General features: G+C 40.7%; 1 protein-coding gene across 1 annotated transcript in view; it reads left to right on the top strand.

The window, feature by feature from the left end:
• Positions 1–24,828, top strand: part of DAB1 (DAB adaptor protein 1) — a 122,758-nt gene that overhangs the window by 56,258 nt on the left and 41,672 nt on the right. Inside the window, exons 3-4 of the mRNA XM_035537813.1 lie at positions 10,566–10,705; positions 12,611–12,709. Of these exons, the coding sequence (XP_035393706.1) occupies positions 10,566–10,705; positions 12,611–12,709 (239 nt within the window). The remainder of the gene's footprint in view (positions 1–10,565; positions 10,706–12,610; positions 12,710–24,828) is intronic.

The following is a 24,828-nucleotide window of genomic DNA, read 5'->3' as shown; positions in this document are numbered from 1 at the left end:
TTCAGCGAAAAATGATTTTGCTCCCCTGTAATGAACCCTTATTACCACAAAGGTAGTAGAAATGCATGTATAACCTTGGCAAAAGTCTTCTCTTTCAACCCTCCTCCTCCTCTTCTTCTTTGATGCTGAAATTTATTGATAGAGTTTTTCAGGCAGCAAGGGTATCAGTTTTAAATAGGTGAGGTTTGGAGGACACCTATTTGCAGCCTGGGGTATTGGGAAACTCCACCAAAGAGCATGGGACAGAAGTGGTTATTTGGCTGGTTCGTTATCATCACCCTTTTCAAGAAGTTCTCTCTCCCATGCTGGGTGCTTTGAGGGAAGGTTGTTAGCGGTTTCATTCTGGTCATGCCATTCCTTCACCCCATTCTGTAGATACTGGACTGGTCTTCATGGCTAGCAAATTTGTTAAAATGTTTAACTTTATACAAATTCTGGTAGCACAAAGCATTCGGCTTTGGCCTTTTATGCTGTTTCCACTGGCAGACCAACAGGCGGCTTGGATTCAGCCACCACAGGTGAGCTTGGCAGGCAGCTCGGTCCTCAGGCCCTTACAGCTCAACCTCTTTACCAAAGGTCTTGAAAAATTACTCCAATTTTTCCCAGTTGAGTAATTTCCTTTCCTGTTCCTTGAAGTGATCCGGTGGGTTTTGGTGGTGGTGATTTGGCTTTGTTGCATTTTGTTACTTTTCTGACAATGCTGTTTCATTCTCAGTTTCCTGAGTAGCACCTCAAACACTGGCTCCTGAGCAGCTGGTTCCAGAAACAAGAGTTATCCTGATGTACTGGTCCTCCGTGGCACACGAGGAGCTCAAACCCCAGTCTCTTACCTCTGGAATTTGTTCTGGTGCAGGGGTGTTTCACTTCTTATTAACGTTTTGCCCAAGGGTGATTGCCGGCAGTAGTCTTTTCATTTCTGCCTCCTGCTGCCGCTTTGACAATAGGAACGGCAGCAGGAGGCAAAAATGAAAGGACCAGATTGAAAGAAGCACTTTGCCACTGTTGTAATTTTGAAATTGATGGCGTTTTTTAGCCCAAAGTCTCAGGAAAAAAGCTGCTTTTCTCTTTGCCCCCTATTGTTTTTCCAACAGGGAGAGACATTCTCTGATGTTGCAGAGGCAGTGGGAGGCCAAAATGAAAATAATTTTCTTCCTGAAACATTGGATTGCAAAAAGTGAACAATTTCAACAGGGATCTAGCGCTTTGTTTTCTTGTTGACTGCCATGTGGCGAATACTGGTATTTCTGTTTGCCTGTAGAAAACAAATAGCAGCTGCTTCTCTTATTGAATTAACATCATCATAGGATGATTTCGATAAATCTACTTACTGTGTGTTTTTAACGTGTCATTTTCATTCTTCCCTTTTTTCCTGCACCAGAAGAGGCTTTGTAATGTGGATACCTAATTCCCTTCTGAGGGAGCCAGTCAGGGAGCAGAAGCATGGGCTTTGCAGGGCAGTTTGCAGATATTTGCAGCCCTCTCCTTGGACAAAGAGGATGGCTCAAGGGGAAGGGTTGCATCCTGAGATAGCCCTAGCACACAGCCCTGATTTCATCCACTTTGCCCCAAGTGCCATTTCTGTGGGTGCACACAGCACCAATGCATTGGGAATCCACAGTGTTGGCAAAAGAGTAAAGTTTAAATCAATGAATAATGCCTTTGTCCACCCGCTTTAGTTGTTTTGGGCTATTGCTCTTTTCTTGGGTGACTTTCATATATGTAATTAGTTATCTTGAACAAAAAGATTTTTCTTTTATTGAACATGTGAGAAATTTGGGAATGCTAATCGGAACATAACTTTTCTTAACTTGCTCTTTTTGCAGTCTCGGAGAATTAACATTTATCATACAGCAGCACAAGAATTTGGCCTTTGTATGAAGTGAACTGATTCTCCACCCTTTTTCTTTCTTTATACATAACAAAAGCTAAATTATTTGATAAACTCATCAACAGAATATATTTGTATGCTTTGAAGTATTAATTGTGAATTTACGTGTCTCAATGTGATTTTGGGGCACTGTGTGTAAGTGCAGGAATGTATGAGATGTGGATTAGTTAAAGTCTAATTAAAATTTTTCCTGAGAACTGCAGTCTTAAAGCCAGATAAAGGTAGATACATAAAAGCAGATTGATTTTTTTCATAAGTTCTGAGCACTTCTTGTAAAGTTGAAGAGAGTCAGGGGGATTCAGCAACAAGATTGCAAACTGATATTTGGTCACATACCAAATTTACACATAGTTCCATCTTTAAAAGCTCAGCTTCTCTGGTTTTGGCTACCTTTTCAGCTGCTGCAGTGGAGTTTGGAATAAGAGGCGATTCTAATTCACTTTCCTCTTCCCCAGCTGGTTCCGATTTGGTTGGCAAATGACACAATCTGGCATAATTTAACACCTCCATTTAGACTAGCCTCTCCTTGCTGCTCTGGAAGTCCTTTCTATAGATTTTTGGCGGCAGATGATATCTGCCGGTTGTTTTGCTTGGGCATATTAATGCAGCTGTAATGCGTCCCTTTGTTTTCAGTGAGTCTGGGCTTTTACTGTGCACCTGAAAAATTCTGTTTGCTTATTAGTACTAATTAAGGATCACTGTAAAATCAAAATCACAGAAATACAGAGATGGAGTAAACATTTTCAATCACTTTTTATCAAAATCATCTCTCTCAGAAACACGCAATTTCATACTGAGATCAGGCAAGTGGGTAAAGAACGAACCAGTCGATGACCCTGTTTTCCCAAGGGCCACGCTTACTTGACATTTCGATGTCTACTTGATTTAAACATTTACCTAAGCTTTGAAGCACTAACTGGACAAAGTTTGCTGAACTGTCTTCTGTCTTTTAAAGAGGAAAATTCACAAAAAAAAAAAAAGTTTTCTCCCTTCCCCTTTAGTTGCACAGAAAACATAATTTTCATTTTTAATCTCCTAAGCAGAAAAGGGCCCACCAACTTTTCCTTGTTTCAGTTTTGTTTGTTCCCTAGAGCTTGCTGAACAAGGCCGGTACCCAAAATGAAGTTTTATTGCAGTGTCTTTTTTCAGTTTATACTGTGGTAGAGCCTAGGATTTTGGCAGCTTCTGTTTCTGGCCTGTGGAAAGGCGCCTTACAAAATGACTCTCAAAGATTTATGAAGACTTGCATGGAACAGGGGCTGAAAGGAAGTTTAATTACATTCAGCTTTTGGTCATTTCTGCATCTGACGATGTGCACGTGTACTGTCATCTCAAAGACTATCTAAGAAAATAAAATTGATCAGTGAGCCTTCTGGCTAAAACTAAAATGAGTGCTTTGTCATCTGCCCACGGAGCGTGGGTGCTCAGTCACTGTCAGCTCCGGCGTGCTCGCCCTGGACTCTCTAGCACTGAGATTTGTCCAGAAGTTTAATCAAACGTTATTTTATACTGAGGCCTTCTCTGTAAATAATTAAATTCTTCTTTTGACATACTCCCATGTAATTCTGTGTACTATAAAGAAATAATTTAATCTATTCCATGCTTTGCTTTGGAGACGGTAAAATGTACATCTTGTTTTGTCCTAGCTCGTGTAGAGCACAAAATGTTAGGATAAAAACTTGACAGCTACAGTTGCTGTCACCTTGTGAATGACATCTCTACTCATAAAGCTCTGATCAAAGGCAGCAAATAATATGGAAACATCTTATTTATATAGTAAACTCGGTTCTGAGAGTGAGACTGTGTAGGTGTCTTCAAGTACCGTAATTCACAGGCTAATAATGCCAGGAGCCATAAAATCTCTCAGTTGGAGGTTACAGTGAATAGCAGTGCTAACAATTGGGAAATACTGCTGAGATGATAGTCTGAATGATGATTGAGTTTTCCTGGAGAGCCCTTATTGGTGTTTAAAATAGTAGGTAATGTTTTTAGCTTTAACTGTAATGGACATTCCTTGAGCCTTCAGAGCAGATTTTGTTTCACCTCTTTAAACGGTTTATCATTTTCCCAAAAAAATACTCTGTCTTAAAATGTTTGCATTGCTGTCAAAAGAGGGCATTTTACCTTTTTCTGAGCAGAGGACTGTAGCACCAGTTTTCTGATGCTACAGGACTTTAGCACCAGTGGAGCAGGAGGGAGGCTTCCCTCATCTGGCTCCTGTTAGGGGCTCGTGTGCTCCTGCTGGTGCTCCTGGGCAAGGGCGGCTCCTAGGAGGAGGTAGGATTCTTGGTAGGAGGGGGTTTAAAGGATAGTTTGCTGAGGTTTTATGTTGTACCATGGAGACACCACTTTGTTAATGTAATAGACCCCAACAGAGTTATCTTGTTGACCCTACAGCACGCAGGTAGGTAAGGTAAGCTGAAGGTACTCCAGTACTGCAGGCATTTCAGAGTATCCCTGTGGGGTGGTGAAAGGAAAAGTTTCCATCACATGCAAGTTGCACTCATACACTGTTACCAAGAGTTTTCTGTAGGTTCCTATATAAAAAAAGATGTACTTATTTCCTTGAAAATGGCTAATTGTAAAAGAAACTTACTTAAGGAACATTGTTAGAGGAAGAGAACCCAGGTGGTGACACCAGAAGTTAAACTGTGTGCACGTACGCTGCTAGATATTAGGTGTTTTCTCTTCTAAAATCTGTTATCTTAAAAAAAAAAAAGTGAAAAGATATTATTTTGGTATCAGATTCCTAGGTGCAGCACAGTGTTTTTGGGCAGTTGTGCTCCCAAAGCCTTCAGTGACAAATAAACAATCTGACAACTTGGGGTTTTCTACCTTTAACAGAAAAGTTCAAAAACGAGATTAACAGCTAGGAGGATTTGGATTTTTATTATTATTAGTTTTAAGACTCTGTGTAGACGTACTGCTCTGATATTTGTTATGCCTATGAAAGAGCAGTTGTGCTCCCAAAGTGTTGTGATCTTGATAACAAGATCCATCCCATGGTGTTTTGGGGCCCTGGGCATCAGACCTGCGGTTCTGGGCAGCCATCGAGGAAATGGTGCCAGCAAGGGGAATAACCTGGCTGAGCTATTCCTGATTCCTTCAGGAACTGCTTGTTGTACTGAAAGGTACCTATAATTATGTATATTTTCTCTTTAACACCTGCTTCTGTACTTTTTTTTCTTTCCTGGGGAAATCTGTAGTTGATTAAAATTACCGTGAATTTTCTTCAGATAATTGTTACCAAACGAAGCCGTGCACAGCGTGTGCATGCATCTGTGCAAATACATAAAAGTATAGATAAACATATGTGTGGATATAGGGGCATATACAAGCACGGCTAAGAGGAAATCTCTCTTAACTTCTCTCTTAGCAGTTAATCCACTAGTCCTCAGTGTGTGCGGTGCCTTAGAGGTCACGCTGCACTGCAGTGCTCTGTTCAGTGTTCTCCTGCGCGGCGCTGCTATAAAAATGCTAATTGTCCCCATGAAGATGTAGGCTGTTTGTAAGTGCGTATATGATTGTTTTGCAGCCCGGCGAGATGTAAGGCGGTGTTGTTTCAGGTTTATACTTTGAATGTTTGATGAATGCAACTTTGACAGTTTATTAGTTAGAAAAGGGTGGAAAAAAAGATGGTGCTGTGTCGTTCTTCAGTGAATTGATTGCCAGGAGCATGTTATTGACTTTGGTGATAATATCATTATATATTTTACGGTCATAAAATCAAGAAATTCAGATTATGCCTTGAGGGCTTTACACATTTAAATAAAGGATATAGCCATTTCCAGGGCTATTGGTTTAGATTGCTGGATGCTGTGAGGAATGTGGAGAGTGCTGTGAGAACACGCAGAAAAAGCAACAGTGTGCTTACTGCTGTGATACTTTGGTTTATTTTCTTTTTTGTGTTTATGAAATACCCTCACTTACACCCCCCTGGGAGAACGAACAGAGTTTGCTCGACGTCTCAGCATATTAATGCACTGCTCGCTCAGTGCTCTGTTGGGCCAGGAGCTGAAAGGAAGCACCATCCTTGACTTGCACAAGGAGTGAGGGTAAGGCTTCCTGAAGCCCCCACCAAAATTCACAGCCTTGGAAGGAAATCTGGAGTGATGTCCAGTCTGTATTTACATTGGGTGGAGTCAGCTAACCTCATGCAAACGCAGCTCTCCAGCTTCACACCGCGGCTGGTGGCGCTGCTGCACCAGCAGCCCCGGGCCCACGGCTGATGAGGAGAGCCCAGCACAGGCCGCTTGGAGCTGGATTCGCTGTGGTGGCTTATTTTCTTCTTGGGCTGTATAAGAGGGCTTTGAGAAGTTGTTCACTAGTCACATCTTGGGGTTGAAGGCACTTGAGCTACTTGGGTTGAGTATTCAGAGTCTGGGGTTCAAGTCTGGCTCTAGCTTGATGAAGGCATCTTAAGGCAGATTGCCTCGAACGAAAATGATTGAATGCATTTAAAACCTCGTTTATTACTTTCACAGTAGGTTTATTGAGATAGATAAAATACCCTAAACCTAATTGTGATGATAAGGCTCTCTCTTCTTCAGATGGAAGCTCAGAAGAGCTCTGGGGAGTTCTTGTGCTCGTTGGGGCTGCCGGAGGTCCAAACGCAACGTTTCAGCGCTGCAGCAAAGGTCATGTTCTTCCACATGGGCATGAGCAGTGGCTCCAGCTGGAATGCATATGGCTTGAAGGGGAACGGTGACATATACAGAAGTAGATGAAATAATTAGTCATACATTTACATTTACAGGGCCTCTGAGGATTATAAATCTATATGCAGCAAACCAAACATTTCTTTGCCTGTGTCAACAGCGGCATGCTTTCTAATTAGAAGCGATCACCTTTCTAAAAAGAACTTGTGGGGCATTGGCATTCTTTTTGCCTTTATATTTTTTCTCAGTGTGGGGCATGAGAATCAAGTCTGGTTTCATTTTGGATAGTAAGGTGCTTGTGTTCAGTTGCGAACAAGTGCTTGGGATATGTGCTTTGTGAAAAGCGATTTATGAAGGCAAATGATTAGAGCAAATGATTGCAAAATAGCTATTGGTCTTGAAGTTAAAGTTTAATAGTAAAAAATAATTTCCACTCGTTTCAGAATGGGTTAGTGGTGCTGGTCATCTGATGAGGATCTCTGGGCAGACCCCTCCTGCACAGGGCATGGTGGGCAACTAAGATGGGCATCAGCTTCTTGCCTGGTGTGGCTTCAGCAGCTGTGGTGGTCTCTGTGGTCAAGAAATCCTAAAATGGGATCTTAGGAAATACGTGTTGTGGAAAGAAGTACGTGTCATTAAATACGTGTTCTAATTTGCTCTGAAGTGTTGTCTAGTAATGATACGAGACCTCAAGCTTCAGTTTTCCTTAAAATCGGCGTAGCTGGTTTGTGAATTCCTACCTCCCTGTCCTTGAGAAGTTATTTCTGGTTTGAGGAAGGCAAGCTGAGAGCAAAACCCCAAGGTTTTGAAGTGCAGCTTCTCGGTGTTGAGCTAAGCTAAGTTCCAGTGCACAGTGCAGCACTGGCAGGAAAGGGCTGGTGAGCTGGTGTGCCAGGGGGTCACACCAACACAGGGTCTGCAGCCAGGAGAAGATGGACCCCACTTGTTACACCAACAGAAAGGGGCAGCACTTTCCTGGATGGGTGTCTGGCACATACGCAAACCACAGTCTGGTGGTTTAATGTTAGCACCCACCCTCCTCTAAAGCTTAAGAAGAATTACACCCTCGTAATTCAGGCATCTCTTATTTATAGTTTCAAACACAGGAAGGATCTTGTTCATGAACTGCCCTTTAAAAAAAATTGTTTTTTATGATGAGACGTTGATGAGAGCCTGGACAGTCTGCCTTATCAGTGTCCAGTGTGCAAATGAAGCGTCGCCCTATGTACATCTCATATCCTGCGAGGGCAATAAAATCAGCTACACTGATGGTGTTTGTCACACGGTGATTTACCAAGCAGGGGGAAGTTTTTCAGTGCAAGTTGCAGTACCAGTATTTGGAAATCCAGTATGAACATAGATCGGGGGAGGTCGGGACATACACTGAGGAGCAGCAAGTGTTGCAGATGGCTGGCTCGTAATATAGGGCAGTGTGCATGTGCGTTGCTTTTTCATGGGACATACTGCTCTAGGGTTTTTATGGCTGAAATTGTAGTCTCCAGTAATTTGCAGTTTCCCCCACAGTTTAAAATATTGATATCATTTTCAGGTTGATGATTTTTCCCAGTCATTTATCCTGAAAGCACTTTATCCTACTTAATCTGGGTCATAATTGACATGGGACTTGTGCATAAGCAAACATAGCCATAAGTCGTATTTGAATGGGCTATTAATGTCATGGATTTACTTTCATTCTGAAAAATAGATCATAGGTTGGAATAAGTATAAATGTTCAAACAACTGGATGAATGCAAGCTGGTTACCATGACTCAGACCCAGGAAGCACTCTTGAACACTTACGTGCTCCGAGTCACAGCGATATTAGTGTTAGCTAACAGCTGCCTTCTGTTATAATGAAGATGTAAGGTTGAAAATTGTTGGCAAGAAAGCTGTTGGAATTGAATTTTATTTACTGCAAGTCAACAGGATATCTTTGCACGTATGGAAAACATACGGAAAAGTCCACTGTTATCCTTGTAGTTTGTCGTGTCTCCAGATGTTCTCCCTCCTGCCCCACACTGGGACTGAAAGTGGAAAAGGTTTTTTCATCGTTTTCAGCTGGCAGTGCCAACATCTGCCTCGGCATTTCCCTGAGGCATGCTGTCATTGTTACTTCGAGTTTTGGATTTATCATTTTTGTCTCATTTGTAGGTTTTTGTTTGTTACTAATATTTTTTAATGAAATGCCACGTATGAAATTTCAACCTCTGTTTAATTCCTTTCGAGGGAGCAGGACTGGAAACAAATCAAGGGAAATGGCTGGGTGACCGCTGAACTATGTCAGCAACACTCATCAGCTGCCTTATTTTTAAGGAGCTCTAAATAAAGCATTAAGACATTGCTCTGAACTGATACTTGTCATTGAAAGAAATGGTGTTTGCATGCTCAAACATACCCAAAGACCTCAATGTGCTTAAAATAGCTCTATTTTTTAACATACATTTAGTCCATCCCTAGTTCACGGCATGGGCTGTGCTGTCCTCTGGGTGAAGGAGAGCCAAAGGAGTTTCTTCATTTGGAAGAACTCTTTATTGCTCATACACACTCTCTAGTTTTTCCCATGATGATACTGTAGAAATTTCAGTCCCATAGTTTTGAGCCAAGTTTGTTTATCCACTTAGTGTGTGTGTAACACTAGCAAAGTTTTCCCAAGTGTTAGCAGCTGCCAAAGGTGCTTTTAATAGAAATGCAAGGCAAAATAGCTTTTTCCTCCAAACTTTCTTTCCTGCTTGCCAAAAACTATTCACTTGAAATCAGATTTTATTAATTTTTTGTTGTTGTTCTTTTTAAAAGTATTTTTCTGTGCTTAAATATGACCTTCCAAGTAGGAAGAGGCTGAAAAAAATGTGGGCCAAAATTCTCAAATAGAGGTGTCTAAAACTAGATTTAAATTTGGTTCAGTTATGGGGCAAAATCTGTGACTAGAGCTCCAAGGTGTTACTAGTAGAAATTTCAGTAACTTTGGTCCATGGTTGGGCAAGTATTTTGGTGGAAATTGTTGGAGCCCAGAAACTTGGAATTTTTTAGGATCTCACACTTGCTTGTTTGTGCCCTGGGCGTTGGTTTGGCTACTTGTTTGCTTGCAATTATTCACAGTTCATTCCTGGTGTTTTGAGATCCTAGCAAGAATATGTGTAATCAATTTTAGGAAGACTGATTACCTAACTAACATTTTTTCCAGCTAACGCACAAAATGAACTCCTCTATAGATACTTGGGGGAAGGGTCAAAAACCCGAGAGGTGCTTATTTCTGTACAGTCTTCTTACAAAACTGTGGCTTTTATGGATTGCTGTGGTATTGTTGTTATGTGGTTCAGTTTAGTCTGGGCTGTGTAATATATGTACATTGACCCTAACAGTAATGTGCTAGCTTAACCTGTGATTGCTTTTTTATTAAGAAACATCTTGTGCCGTTATTCAGGTTCTCAGGACAAGCCTGTGAGAGCCAACACTGGTAGTGTTGTGGGTTCTGTATATCTCTGTGAACAGAAAGAATGCAACAAGGAGACAGTATTTATTGTGCAGGTTTTAGAGCAGCAATATTCTTCAAGCAAATAACATCATTTGTTTTTTCATTATTTAAATGGTAATAGTGGGAATATTGCTGATACGGTTAGATAAGTTGGTATACAAGGAAATAGCATTGTATTTCTGTTAGAGTTTTGTCTGCAAAATGAAGAATTCTCAAGTGTATGGGGATTAAAACAACCTGTACAGATCAGAAGTTTTCAGATCCATGAGGTCTGATTCAGGCTTATCTCTTATTTCTGTAAACCTCATTTGTGTGCAAATTTCATGCAGGAGATTTTGTATGGCAACAATTCCACTGTGAATTCATTTGAGGTAGCAAGGTCAAAAGGTTTTATTGAACTTGTACATTTCTTCTAATTTTATTCAAATGTTTGCACGCTGAGGTGTTGAGCTAGGAGGATCTAATTTGCCACTTAATTGGGAGAATTTATTCATTTATTTGCCTTTGCACGCCTGCAAATTTCCCTGTTTCCCTTATGTCTTTTCAGGTCAGGATCGCAGCGAAGCCACTTTAATAAAGAGGTTTAAGGGTGACGGTGTCCGATACAAAGCAAAACTGATTGGGATCGATGAGGTTTCTGCTGCCCGAGGAGACAAGTTATGCCAAGACTCCATGATGAAGCTCAAGGTGCGGTGCCACTTTTAATCTTTAACATTACAGAGTCAAGGGGAGCAAATTTCAACCTGAACTTTTACTCATTCTCTTTTCCTGACACTGAATCACGCTCTGGTTAATTATGTATCGAAATCAGTCAATTTTACATGAACTTCTGGCTGGTATTGCTTATCCCAGTTTAATTTTAATAGGTTGTCTCAGAGTTCAGCAGTTGTTCGTGATTGACACCACTGCAATTTGTCCACAAATTATAAACAACACATCCACAAATTGAATAGTTTTAGTATGCAAAAGGGGAGGTAAACCACTATGAGCAAAAATAATACATCAGAACGCTTCTTATGACAGTGCTAATCAACTACAGCCTTACCTTGAGCTATCAGCTCCTGTGGAGACAGGCAGGAAGGGGTGAGCATTGGTGTGGGATGTAGGAATTGGCGTCCTCAGTGAGAGGGGAATGTCTTGTACTCATAACAGCAGGACTGAGGGGTTACAAAATCAGGAGGTCATGCCCTGAGAGGACAGAGCAGGGGTTCCAGTCCTGGTGAGCAGGCGAGTGTAGGTTGCTTATTCATGAGCAAACAGCAAGGAGTGACACACATGCCATGGTTCAGCAATCTAAAAGAAAGATCTGGTAGATAATTTATAAATCAGTTGCTAACATTTCATGACAGGCAAAAATTAATCTGTTCTAAAAGGTGTTCTACTGACTTACCACATCTGTCACAATATTTGTGTGTTTTGATTGCACGCAGGGTATTTCACATCCTTCCATAGTTCCTAGAAGCAATTTGGGGGACTTGTCACTGCTCTCGTGGGCAAGCCTTTTTGTTTCTTTCCTCCATGGATTACCATTTTCACACCTCCAAGATGCCAGATACCTGTTTGCTTACTGGCAAGATTGATCAGAACAGTACTGTGAGATGACTGAAACTATGAGGGGAAGGGAGCATTAGAAATTCTTGTTTGTATGTAAGGCACCTTAGCACTAGAAAACTTAAGTGTCTACCAGCAGGAGTTTTAGGACCAGGAATAATGTTTTGGGGTAGCTTTTGACAAATCACTCCATTTTTCTCTTTAATTTTCATGTCTGTGTAATGGGAACAATGACCTCTGGAAGGTCTTAAAACATTTTGAAATTGCAGAGCATCAGATAAAGGCTAAACACTTTTATTTATTTGCTATTTGCTATTTAATTTGATTACATTTCATCTTAGTACAGTGTTATTGATCAAGGCAGCCAGGCTCCTGAGAAGGTGGAAATAGGAGATACTATTGTAGCTATGCTGTTGAAGGATAATATATGAATTGTGTATCGGCAAGTTCACTTACGAAGTAAAAGCCTGAGATCATGAAAAAAAATACCTCTGTATGTCAGTGTTTTTTTACAGTAGAGGTGTAGTTTGATTTAGTAAAGAACGTTTTTCTTCTATAAAAAGTTCAGTTTGCTTATTCCAGGTAAGTGTGTATCCATGAAGTAAGCTAAAGGCATGGACATTTTTTTTCCTTCACTGCTTGTTCTCTGTTTCTTGTTGTTGCTGTTGTTTTTTTGTTGTTGTTTTTTGTTCTTTTATTTTTTTAAGGGAAAACAGAACAGCTTACAGCCAGAAAAAAGTGCTCTAGAAATGACCTTCAGCTTCCATGAAAACAAATTTCACAGAGGATTTAGCTAGTATAGGGATTGGAAGTGGGAGCACATTTGAAATGGTCTGTGGGTAGCATAAAAAGGATGTGCTACCTTGAAAAAAGGGAGAAAGCCAAAAGCAAGCAGTGTACTGTTCCTGAAAAGCCCTTAAGTATTCCCGGAGAGGCGATGAATCGTCCACAAGCAAATCTTTGTGCTTTGCTGTGGGCACCTATCAGAACACAAAACTAGGGGAATAATGAAACCAGCCAACCTGTTCTTTGTTTCTATAGGGAATTGTTGCTGCGGCTCGTTCGAAAGGAGAGCATAAACAGAAAATCTTCTTAACAGTCTCCTTTGGAGGAATCAAAATCTTTGATGAAAAGACAGGGGTAAGTAAAATGATCGTACAATGGAACAAAATTGAATGTTTTCATGGTTGTTCTTTTAAAAGTATTTCCTAGCTGGGCAGTAATATCTCACCAGTGTAGGCACACACAAAGCATCTGACAAGCTTGATAAAGGGTTATCATATATCAGAGCAAGCCATTAGATGACTGAGGTGTAAAGTGTAGCATGGGGATGTGGTTTATTGTAAAGCCTTGTCCTGGCTACTTCTGCAGAAAAAATTACTTGAGTACACAAATGCTCCTTAGGTGCATAAATAAACATTTGCAGTTCTGGGTCCAGAAAGAGGCAGATCTGTCTTCCTTCTGCCGGATCACAAAATTGCTCCTTGGAGACATCATCTCCCTGTTTGGAAAAGACTTCAGCAGTTCCAGTTACAGACTGGTATCTGTGCCCATATAGGTTTTCTTGTCCAGCCTTGGCCACTCTTCTGGATGCTGCTCTAGACTCCTCGGCAGTACAGGGCAAATGACTTTTGAGAGTCTATTGACAAGGGATTAGGATTGGGACTGGCTTGGATTGAGGCCTTTGTGCCATGGACTGGGACAGGGAGCTGTGGGCAAGCTCAGGAGAGTGAAGCTTGTTTTCCCCACTGATGCCAGAGAAAGAAGGGCACCAGGAGTTGCACACTCATAGCTGGGATTGCCCCTGAGGTGTCCCAGAGGAATCATGAGAATTTCTCTCAGATCTGTAATTCCGGATCAGTGTGGTCATCGTCACCACAATGCACTATACTCCTGTTAGCAGCAATGACAGTCTTTTGTCAGATATGCAGCAAACATGAGAATTGACACCTTTTTATCATCACTGGTAGAAAATCCCATACAATATATTGTATGGGATCGGAGGTACAAGGTCTCTGAAAATTTGAGGTTGCTGTTTGAGGCTGCCAAGTAACGACTTGCCCAGGTCAAGGAAGTTGCAGACGACTATGTCACGTGCATTTTTTATATTTTTTTTGGCACAGAATTAACATGTCTGATTTTTTTTAAACTGCTTTGAAAGAAGAAACCTAAGCAAAACATTATACTACTTAGATATAAAGACACAACACACAAACTGTTTTAATCCTAATTAGGAAGATTTTTACAGCAGTTTAAGATCTGCCTTGAATTTTAAAAGGCTCTTGATTTAATCTTTTGAAAGATTAACTATTTAACATGATGCCAGAAATAAAACCCTACTGATGATAAATGAAATTATCTTTGCCAGTTAATTTATATTATTAGAAAATCAATGTCATTGAGCTCACTGATACATAATACAAGCAGTTAGTGATGAAAAGCTCGTTTGGAAAGTGTTGTGTACAGCATGTGCAAAGTATGCATACAAAAGCAGTGTTTAAGAGAACATTGCTGAGGTTACAGCCTGTGCTCAGAAGATAGGAAATGTCAGGATTAGGCTGCCAGTGCAGTCGTGGCTGGGTCCTCTAATACGCAGGCATTACAATAGTTTTTAATTATGTGATGACATAACTTCCTTTTTTTGTGTGTGTTTTGTTAGAGACTATCAGTTTCACTCAGTGCACGGAACAGTGTTCACGTTCACTCCATGAACAGTATATTCATATTTTGTTTTCTTTTTCTTCCATGTGCAGCCTGCTGCTTTACTGCACTCTATGAAAAGGGCAAAAAGGCAACAGTTACTTTCTTTTTAGTCTTTTCTTGAGGAAATAAAAAAGAAGAAAGACAGAGACTCATCCTGTGGCACTGAGCTCTGAGTGTTTCACAAACATTCAGTTTATTTTCATAAGATGGCACTGGGAAAAGGCGATGTGTTTAGAAATAAAGGTATAGTTCATCCAAATTGCCTTTCCTGCAGTGTCCCACACACTCTCATATCTGCAGCTAGTGAGGTGGGGACATGACAAGTCTCCTTCGAAGATTTCATAACTTTGACACCCTGTACTCTAAATCCGACATAACTATATCATCCTTATAGCAACCCTGTCATTCACTCAGTGAGGCATAGGCTGAAAGCTTTAAATCCACCTTCCAGATGTCTGCCCCTGAGCTGCTGGAGTGATGTACAGGACTATTGGCTTGTCATTCTTGAAACAGGACCGTGACAAAGGGATGTGGGGTGCTTTCGCCATCAGGTTTATGTGGCTTTTTGAAAGCAGGAGAGTCGTGATTTCTGTTCCAAGCCTTTGAAGCCGGCATGCATGGACATCTCTGCCAGTCCCTCACAGTCACCATCCCTTCAGCTATATCCCCACTTTGGGTTTCTCCGTGTCCAAAACCCAGTTTCATGTTCCTGACCCACTCTGCCCATCCAGCCTGCAGTTGCCATCCCGTTCTTGTTCCTGCTGGTAGCCACGTGCAGCTCCAGCATCTCAGACACGTTGGCAGCATCAGCAAGAGGCTATGCTGAACACCGGCAGGTCTCTGCTCTCTGAGCTGCTGGAGCACTCGGGATGCAAGGTGCTTGCTACAGCATGAGGCACATATTTAGGGGTGATGAGTAGTGTCTCGCTCATTTGGCTTTGGTTTGTTGTGGTGTAATGCTAAGAGATGAGAGCTGTTGTAGCAATAAATAAGACCATCTATGTAGGCTAACTTTGATATTTGGATGCTAACTACACCCCCAAAGAAAGCTGCATTATTGCTATAATGTAGGGCTTCCTATGAGGAAAAAAATAAGGACAATGCAATTGGGCAGCGCAGGGCACTGATAATCCCATTCTCGACTTAGAAGTGATAGGGAAGCTCTCAGTCTGGTGAAATTGGGAACGGATGACTGCTCAGCCTGACTCTTGGTGGGAAGGAAGGGAAAGAGATTGCAAAAAAAAAAAAGTTGTGTTATGCTCTCATAGATTTTCTTATATCCATGTAAACTTGATAGTTTATAAAGTTGGGAGACTGATGTTGAGATTTGTGCAGCATAGAGAAAAATACACCCTTTCTAGGCAATCATCCTGGGCAATCTTATATGTGCTTTCTCCTCCTTTAACTGCCCTCCAGCCCTCTGCCAAGGCTTCCTCCCTTAGTTGTGTTTCTGTAATTTTGGGATTCCCAGAAGAATGTTTTGGGTCATAGTGCTCATTTGTTGTTTGTTTAGAAGGGCTACTTACCTCTCTAGAATGCCGTTTCTTAGTTTTTATCATTTTCTATTGCTATCATGTCTGCCACAGTGGCAGTCTGATGTGACATAAAAGAGAAAAAAATATTCTGAAAAAATGTAGGCTTCTGTATGTTAGTATCTTGTAGGCTACTATTGGATTTTAATTTATCACAATAAAAAATCAATTTGTAGCTCAAAACTAGCAAATTTTTTAAAATTGGCAATGTCATAGCTGACTTCATACAAATGATTTAGGAGAATTGCTCCATAATTCATTACAGATGAAGGTCTGTACTTGGGTTACTACTGAAAATCATAAGCATGGTTTTTCCCCCCTGTATGTTACAGCTCTGATAGGTTGCAGTCCTAATATTCATCAAATAATATTGATTTTAATAATGCCATTATTCCAGCTATCAGGAATTCTGCCCTTTGAGTAAATTTATTCATGAAGGAAGGTTAGGCTGAAAATGGAATAACATTTGGGAAGAATTTATCTCACTAAGAAAACCACAAAAAGGATTTGCTATGAGTTTGCACTGCAGACACAAGGCAACTTAGTGCATCTATAGCACTGCAAAAGGAATTCCCTAAATAATATTAATAACACTCAGCTCATATACTCCGTGATTCTGTTCCATGGATTAATCTAAACAAGCCCCTTCATACACTTTTCAGATACTAGTCAAGGTATTTAGAAAGTGATAGGCAAGGCTCTGCTCAGCAAAGCTCACCCTGTAAGTCTGCAATTTGTGCACCCCATATGTAGACTAACTCAGCTCCTGCAGCAGCCTGCTCAGAGTCAGATGCAAAAATAAAAAAAGTGTTTTGGAACATGTTCCATGTTCTTCTGTTTTAAAAAAAAAAAAATCCTTCAAAAAATGATGATCTTATAGGAAAAAATCAGTGAAATTGAGCATTAGCAATAGATCTGGTCTGGCTTTTAATCTTATGACGAGGAGTGAGGAAACAAAAGGATGACCATCCCCCTGCACTATTGTTCTGCTGTTAAATTTCCAAAATTAGCTGTGTAATCCAAAGTTGTATTTAGTTTGACTGACAAGATGTTCTCCTGCTGTGTGCTAAAAATAGTCCTTACACATGGGCTTTGACCGTTTTTTTCTTTTTTCTAATAAATGTACCCTTTTTTCTTCTATTGCTTGTTGGCCATCCATGCCATTTCACTTCTCCAGAATCCGTTTCCCAAATATGCACATAATTTTAAGGGAAGATATGATCTTATTTAAAATTTAAAAATCCACCACACTTATTACTAAATCCAAACTTTTTCTACCCAGTGCTACTTTGGGGATTTCACGACTGCAAGTTGTATGAAAATAATTTTTGCCCATTTGTTCTGCTATATTCCCCCTACACCCTGGTGCGATCTCAAGATGTCATCTTTCAACCACAGTACCACACAAGCTGAAATGTATGCTGCGCTCGTTGGCTTTCATAGGAGTGCTTTTATATTTTCAAAAGGATGCTCTGCAGAAGGCAAAAATGCAAATAGTTGCATTATGCTATTTAATATGCTCCTTTTCAGGGTGGAGCCTGGCGGTTAATGTGCTTCTTAGAAAGCAACAAACCCCATAACTCTCCATATAGCAGGATATGCACAATTTTTAAAGGACCATCATTGTTCATTAGCTATTTATGAGTATTATTTTGTTAATCACACACATCAGGCTATCTCCCTGTGATAGCTTAGTAATGCTTCATTAGACGTGCATGACTAATATGGTCTCTGTAAAGAGGCTGTAATTGTCTCATTGTTTATTAATGTAACAATAAATCTTTGTTTACTGTAGGTTACTTTACAAAAATGTATTTAAGAACAAGAATTTAATTCTATAAAATACTAGGGAAACCATTTTCTTCTACGTTCATGTAATGAGGTATGCTTTTAAATTCATGCTCTAATTGCAAAACTCCTTTGACTTTGATGGAAAACCCAGACACTGTAAAAGAGAAATATGTCAAAAGGAAAAATTTACAAATTGGCTTTAAGAATTATTTCTGTTGAAATAAAATTCTGTCAGTTTAGGGGTATGCAAATTACCCAAATATACTGCAGTATGTGTCTCTATATAAGCTACTGTTACAGATGAAATATCTAGATGCTACAGTCATCCAGTCATCCTATGTCAGTACCGCTTTTGTTTGTGAGAAATACTGTAAATATATGGATTGTAACCCAGTCTATGATGACGCCAGTCACTTCACCAGTTTTTCTTATTTTCTCATACGCAGCACCCCAAGAGTGAGTTTTATTTTCATTCTCTGTTGTACACTTGGGAGTATCAGTTGTTCAGAGATGCTGACCCATACCTTTATGAAAACACAGTGCTTGGCACAGCCTGTGGGTTTGTATCATATCTGGGAAAACTGTAGATGTCTGATTGGGTTACAATTTTGCAGAAAAGTGTTGCAGTGTGTTACTCATGTTTTATGAATTTAATCTGTAGCCATTTTCTGCCAGTATGAAGTTCAGGAAGGAAAGCTGTGTACATATATATTTATATATATTTATCATTTCTCATTCGTCTTACCCAACCTTTATTCTAACGTATCATCTTTTAAGACAATTATGTGAATCTCATACAGGGCAGGGTTTACCTGCCTAAGTGTTACTCTATGAATAATACCTCCCTGTTTGTGCTAGGGGACCAGACCTTGTCTGTAGCGTTTTGTACAAAAGCAATGAATTTGCCTTTTCTTGCTGGCCGCAGAACTAGCGACTGTGCTGAAATGCTAAACAAGGAGGGGTGCTTCTGCTTTGAATCTTCGCTACATCCAAATAAATGCACCTGTAATGGGTGATTATAATCCTCCTGGCCTCAGGTTGTTATCTTATGCTGAGTTTTTGTTCGGGCTGGGATATGACCCAGTCACTATTCAGGTTTCTAGATCTTGCCCACCTTCCTGACCTCATAGGCTCTCTCGACCTTATACTACACAGATTTTTTAAAGTTGTTTCTGAGGCTCCTATAAAGCCTTTTCCAGGTTCATCAGAGACGATGGCAGTTTTGTGCTGATAACCCCAGTATTTGGTGCTCTCCTCCATTTGATGAGAATAGTGTTAATTATGCTGATAGATTGCTAACAGGACAGCTAAAGTTGGCTGAAAGAAAAATCTAGCAAGATTAAAATTCTTGCTGTTGGCAGAAGATCCCTCATTTAAAATGTACCAAAGGTACTTCTTGACTTTACTGGAAATCTGTTGGTTCTGGCATCTTTGACCAGAAATTGAGGTACGATTATGGCTCTGTAATTACTCCTTGAAGCACATGTGCTGGAGCAGATGAAATGTCAAACTGTCAAGTTTCTATCACTGAACGTCTCCAAATATTTAAAAATAGAAATAAAAGAAGGAACTTGTTATATCTGCTTTGTACTTGCTCTGCAGTGAGCAGGAGAGAGGGTATGATTAGTTCATTGAATTTTTGTGTTTGCCAGAGCATGCTATGTTGCAGAAAATTGTGAGTGTCCCTGCCTGGAGCTCTTTCCAGGTCTAGACCAGAACCTTGTGGAGGTGAATTTCATCCCCTTCAATTCCTTAAAATCGGTCTTCCCCAGGTTCCTGCTGGCCTCTTTGTGATCGGCCTCAGCTGCAGCACTGCATTAGCATCATTAACTTATCAATACAATTTTGAATAAAGTCCTTTCTCCTGGCCTCCATATCTCTTATCTCTGGGTATTACTCCTGTGTTTCAAATTTTACTTTCTCTGTCCTGCAGTTTTCATGGGGGATTTCCTGGGCTCTGTCCTTGATCTCTTTTTCTTCTGCTGCTGTGCTTTTTATCAATATTTACTTGATTTGCAAATACAAATTCAGTTATTGTGTCAAACCAAATGATGCCAGCCCCATGTCCTTCTGTTCAAATGTTGACCTGTCCTTCCAGCCCTCTCCCTGCATGTTTAGCCATCAGATCAAGCTTAACATGGCTAAAACAGGCCTTTTAATCCTGACTCCCAAAGGTCTTTCTCTGACCTTCTTTTCTGAGTGCGGAGGAAAATATCAGCATCATCTATTATTTAGCCCTGTAAACTCAGCAGCCTTCTTGACTCAACCTTGTTTTCGATTGCCACATCTAGGGCAACTCCAGATCTTACAGATTCCCGGTAACTACTCTGAAATACAGTGCTCATTGCCATGCTTACAAAATGCTTAAAATACAGTTCTGCCTCTCTCCATCTCATGTCTCAATTGTTATCCTTTTCTCTGTCCTTGACAAATGTGACTTTTATTTTGGAAATCTGTTGTGACTGCCAAGATTGCTGTCTCAGCTTATTCTTTTGATCATGTCATGCTTCTCTTTGTATTTCTATGCTGAATCTGCCTTGTCTGTTTTATCAACCCATAGCCTGTCTGTTTTCGTTTCCAGGCTCTTCATGGCTCCCTTTACTCTTCATCCTCATCCAAGGAGCCATTCCACAGTGCCAGCTTTCATCATCCATTTATTCAGTTCTCAAATAAACAACTCTGAGCCTCTAACCATCCTGTCCATCAGACTTTGGGGAAATTCTTTGCAAATCTTCATCTGGTACTTCTGTATTCTTCACATTTCTCCTTAAAGCACTCCTGTGCTGGAAACTCGTTAAAATCCATGTCTCAGAGGTGCATCAGGCACTGCACTGCCAGCCGGCCAAGGGAAGGGGTTGTCCTGCTCTGCTCTCTGCTGGTGTGGCCTCACTTTGAGTACTCTGCAGTTTTGGGTGCCACAATGTAAGAAATACATAAATTTATTAGAAGGTGTCCAAGGCAGGGCTACAAAGATGGGGAAGGGTCTGGAAGGCCAGATGCATGAGGAGCGGCTGAGGCCCCTTGCTTTGTTCAGCCCAGAGCAGAGGAGGCTGAGGGGAGGCCTCAAGTGCCTGGCACTTCCCCGTCTATGTGTAAACGTGAGTACTAAGACATAGCATTTACTGTTTTACATGTAGTAAATAAATCTAATTAGGATACAGCCCAGTAGGTAACTTAAAAACCCTGCATATTACTCTGACAAGGTATTTACAGTCTCATGATATTTTAAAAGGGAAACAATAATACATTTAATAAATAACACCTGACAGTTAGCAAAATGTAAATGTCAGAAGAATCTACTTCTATAATTACATCCCTTATTGACTATTGTAATTCATTTCTTATTGGCCTTCCCAACAGTGCCCTAGACAGTTTAGGTAGTTCAGAGTGCTCCACAGGGATTTTTAATAGCCACAAGCTTGTAGAGATACATTGCATACATGCTCAGTTTGCTGTATGAAGACTATAAAAGCCTTATATATTATGACAGCTTTGTCACTGTGGAAAAAAAAAAGAACCCAAAAGGTAAAACTCAGGTGTGATTTTGCACATTACGAAGTCTGAGTGTTTTTGGATCTGGTGCTTTGGTTTGAATATTGTCTTTCCTACTAAAATAAGGAGTAAGGCTGAAATTTTTGTCCCTTCCCTCATTTGGAAATGCTCTGATCTTCAGCTAAGCTCTGCCTTCTTGTAGTGAGTACCCACAGGAACTGCCTTCACGTTTTTGACACCATCTGGCATGCAGATAAAATAAAGCTATTCAAGTCATTTTATCTAAACTGAAATAATTTGTGGGAATTTATTGTAATTTTATTTTTCAGTGTGGAAAGGATAAAAATTTGATTGCTTTCAGAAAGGCAGAAAATCAGATTTTTATGACTTATTGGTGATCTCATTTGGCAGTATAAGTCCTCCTGTTGTTTAAGCCAAACATGCAGCAGTAGACTTAAAATCATCTGGTTTTAACGTTTGGTATGCTAAAACAGAATTTGGGGGGAGTTTTACTGAAAACTGTAAAGTCAGCATAAAAATGTTTGTTCTTATGGATCCTATTATGTAGTGGAGCTTCATTGCATCCTTCCAGTGAGGATGCATAGCAAAACACTCGAAGTCCCATAGCAAAAAACTCAAAGTATAGAGTTATGTTTTGTTTTTTTTTGTCTGTAATCTCTAGCCTTCCTTAAATCAGATAAATTAAGATATGAAAGTCACATAGTAGTCTCATGGACTCCAACAAAGCTGTATTCCTTTTCTCCAGCTGCAATTTGTCATGTAGAAGAGCACCCAAAATGCCATTGCTTGTGGGGGGATACTTGCAGGTACTGGTATTTCAAAGCCAGGTTAATGCATTACACGCTAGAAAAAAAATTGCAGTCCCATTTTCAGCACACGCAGAATTATAATGGCTGAATTTCAAACTGCTCAGAAAAGGATTTAGCGAGAGAAATGCTGACATAATAATAGAGCAGGCCGCCGAGATGCACTAAAACTGCCCCGGAGAGCGGTGGGGGACCTTCAGTGGGTGCCGTAACAGAAAGTTACGTCTCCCTTTGAAATCCTCAGTGCCTTCCTCTTTGAGATGTCTGTGAAGCATTACACCCCGGGTGTGCCAGTGATTTTCCTTTCTATTCAGTGCATTTTAGCCGGTGGGCTGCTCTGCAATTTTCTGGTTTGTCCTGGTAATAGCAGTACTGCGGGTGGTGCGTCTGAATTTCTGTGCGGACTTGTAGGCTGTTTAACCTCTCCTGTTGCTGGTGTCAAACGCCCAGGAAACAGATGACCTTAGCTGTCAGCGTAATGGGATAGGAAGCTACAGGAAGGTTTACTTTTAAAGTTACCTGGAGTTTGCGGGATGATAGTAATAGAGCTCTATTGGCAATAAAAGCGCTGGATGATGTTCTGCCCTCGGGATCACATCTGTGTTTACAGGGAAGTCAGCAAGAGCTTTGTTCAGCGTGATAGTCCAGGGGGACAAGTAAATGCCTTTTCTTCCGCCTAGTTTATGTAGTAAGTGTCCCTGTGGAAGGAGAACAGAAGAAGGGATGCTGGCAGCCACTGGATGCTGATAGTTGTTGACAGTTACCCAACACAAATACTTTGGTTGTTCCTGTCCCTCAGTTATGTAAGTAATACCTTTCAGATACCAATAGATCTTTGATTAATATATAAATAACTGTTCATAAATAACTTCCTAAGTGAGATAATTATCCTCACAACTTTCCATCTGTTTTATCCGCTGTATCCTCAGCATGCATGCAAACACATAGTGCAGAGCCTGAGGGCTGGAGCTACGTCTCCCAGTGTGCTACCCAGTACCTGGTGGCAGTGTGGGATTACACATCCCGGCATTGCAGCACTCTTCTGGAACAAGCAGCATTTAGTGGGCTGTCTCTGCTATTAATACTTTTTATCCTTTGTGGTTCCCGTCCTAACTCAGCATCACTGTACTCCCAGCAAAGCAAGCAGCAATGTTGTGCAGACTTGAAAGGGAGTGTTGTGAAACAGGTGAGGCAGAGCACTCATTCATCTGAGTGCCTGGAAATTTAAAGAAAATGAGAACTCTGTGTGTCTGAATATTGCGTGTAGCTCTTAGCCTCTGATCCATAGCTCAGAACGTATTCTTGTTTTTTGGATCTGAATGAGATTTTTTTAATTGTGTCCTAGCTTTTAAAACGGTTGAGGGGTTTAGTAGAAGGTGTTATAACCTTCTTGGATCTTTAGTTGGACAAGTGCCCTCCAGTGAATGCTACAAGAGTTTGGAAGTATTTTGAAGTGTTTAGCATGTGAGAATGTAACTGTACATGCATAAGGTTTAGCGTTGGGCAGTGCTGAGACTGAAGTCATGAGGAAGTTTAGCTTTGATTAGGAGAAGGGAAGCAGAGTTTGTACTGTACACAGGAGTTGTAAAGGATGGGGAGAAGTAAAGGACAGGAAAGAGAACAGCCCGTGTAGCTGAGCTGTGCTCCTCTCTGGGCCAAGGCTATGTGTGGACTGATAAATCTGAGTTTGTTTTTGGAGATTTCAGTTAGGAGAAGACCAAACCTAAACATTCAGCCTTCTTTACAGGAAAACAAGCAGGGGAGAAACAATTCTGGGCATGAAAATGTGCGAATGGGAGCTTTGGGACTCTTTTGGATGGTGCCAGGGAAGAACTTGTAAAATGCTTCGCTGCTTGAATTGAAATGTAGAACTGCTGTAACACAACGGGACCTACCGAGCACGACTCTAGAAATTCCTACCTCTGGATAATGCAGGAAAAAACCACCCCAAATCAAGCTTAAAATTACACAAAAGGTCTTTGTTCTTTTTAAAGTCTCTTTGAGGTTTGCCTTTTAGATTTTGTTTCATTCTTGCCTTCAGAGCTCCAGTACTACATGCATTCACGCTGAGTTACTCTGGACGTTTTATATCCTCAGTTAAGTGTCTGTTGTGGGACCTGAGCAAAAGGAAGGAGCGGCTTGTTTATGAGATTATCTGGAGTTGGTTTATACATGCAGTTGTAACTCACAGAAAAAGGTATCCTCTCTTTCTTTTTAGGAAGACTGAGTATAAAATGTCATGAAGTGCTGGCGTGGTGTTTATGACCGGGGTAGGTAGTTAGTGATACTGTTTCTGAAGTCTAAAGATTTTGCTCCAGTCACTTCTACTGCACGGATACGTCTTTCTTAGAAGTTACTATCACTGTTTGCTAACCTGCAGGTACACCGAGTTCACTTTAACCACGGCCATCATCATAATACTTTGTGATGGTGCATCTTCAATTATGGAATAATCTGAGATCTTACAATATTGATAGAGGTTGCTTGTTAGCCTTTTCAAGGATGCTGCCACAGTGTTGCAGGCCAGTTCTGCATTGGGAGGAATATCCTGCAGCTCAGACACCTGTGCTGGGAACCAGCAGGATCTCTCACGATAATGAATTTTGTCAAAAATAGTATAGAGAAGGGTGACCCCAGGAGCGAAAGCTTAACTTTTTGGAGTACAGAAAAAAAGAAACTCAGATATTTCTCACATGCAAGCCTGTATCTGTGTTAGGGAACATTTTAGTCCTTTAGCTGGTACTGTGTAGTTATGTGCTGGCTGCTAGAAACTTAAGCCATGAGTGATGAAGAGTTGAGCAGAGTGGGTGTTGCCCAGTCCTACACGGTGTCATTTGAAACCAATCTGTCAGTGCTGAATACAGGTAGGATTTCTTGCTAGTATGCTTTGGTTTATTTCTAGTTATGAAATTAC

Source organism: Cygnus atratus, chromosome 8, assembly GCF_013377495.2.
Source record: "Cygnus atratus isolate AKBS03 ecotype Queensland, Australia chromosome 8, CAtr_DNAZoo_HiC_assembly, whole genome shotgun sequence".
Lineage (NCBI taxonomy): Eukaryota > Metazoa > Chordata > Aves > Anseriformes > Anatidae > Cygnus > Cygnus atratus.
The sequence above is the reverse complement of the archived record's forward strand: the minus strand, read 5'-3'. Positions and strand labels throughout refer to the sequence as shown.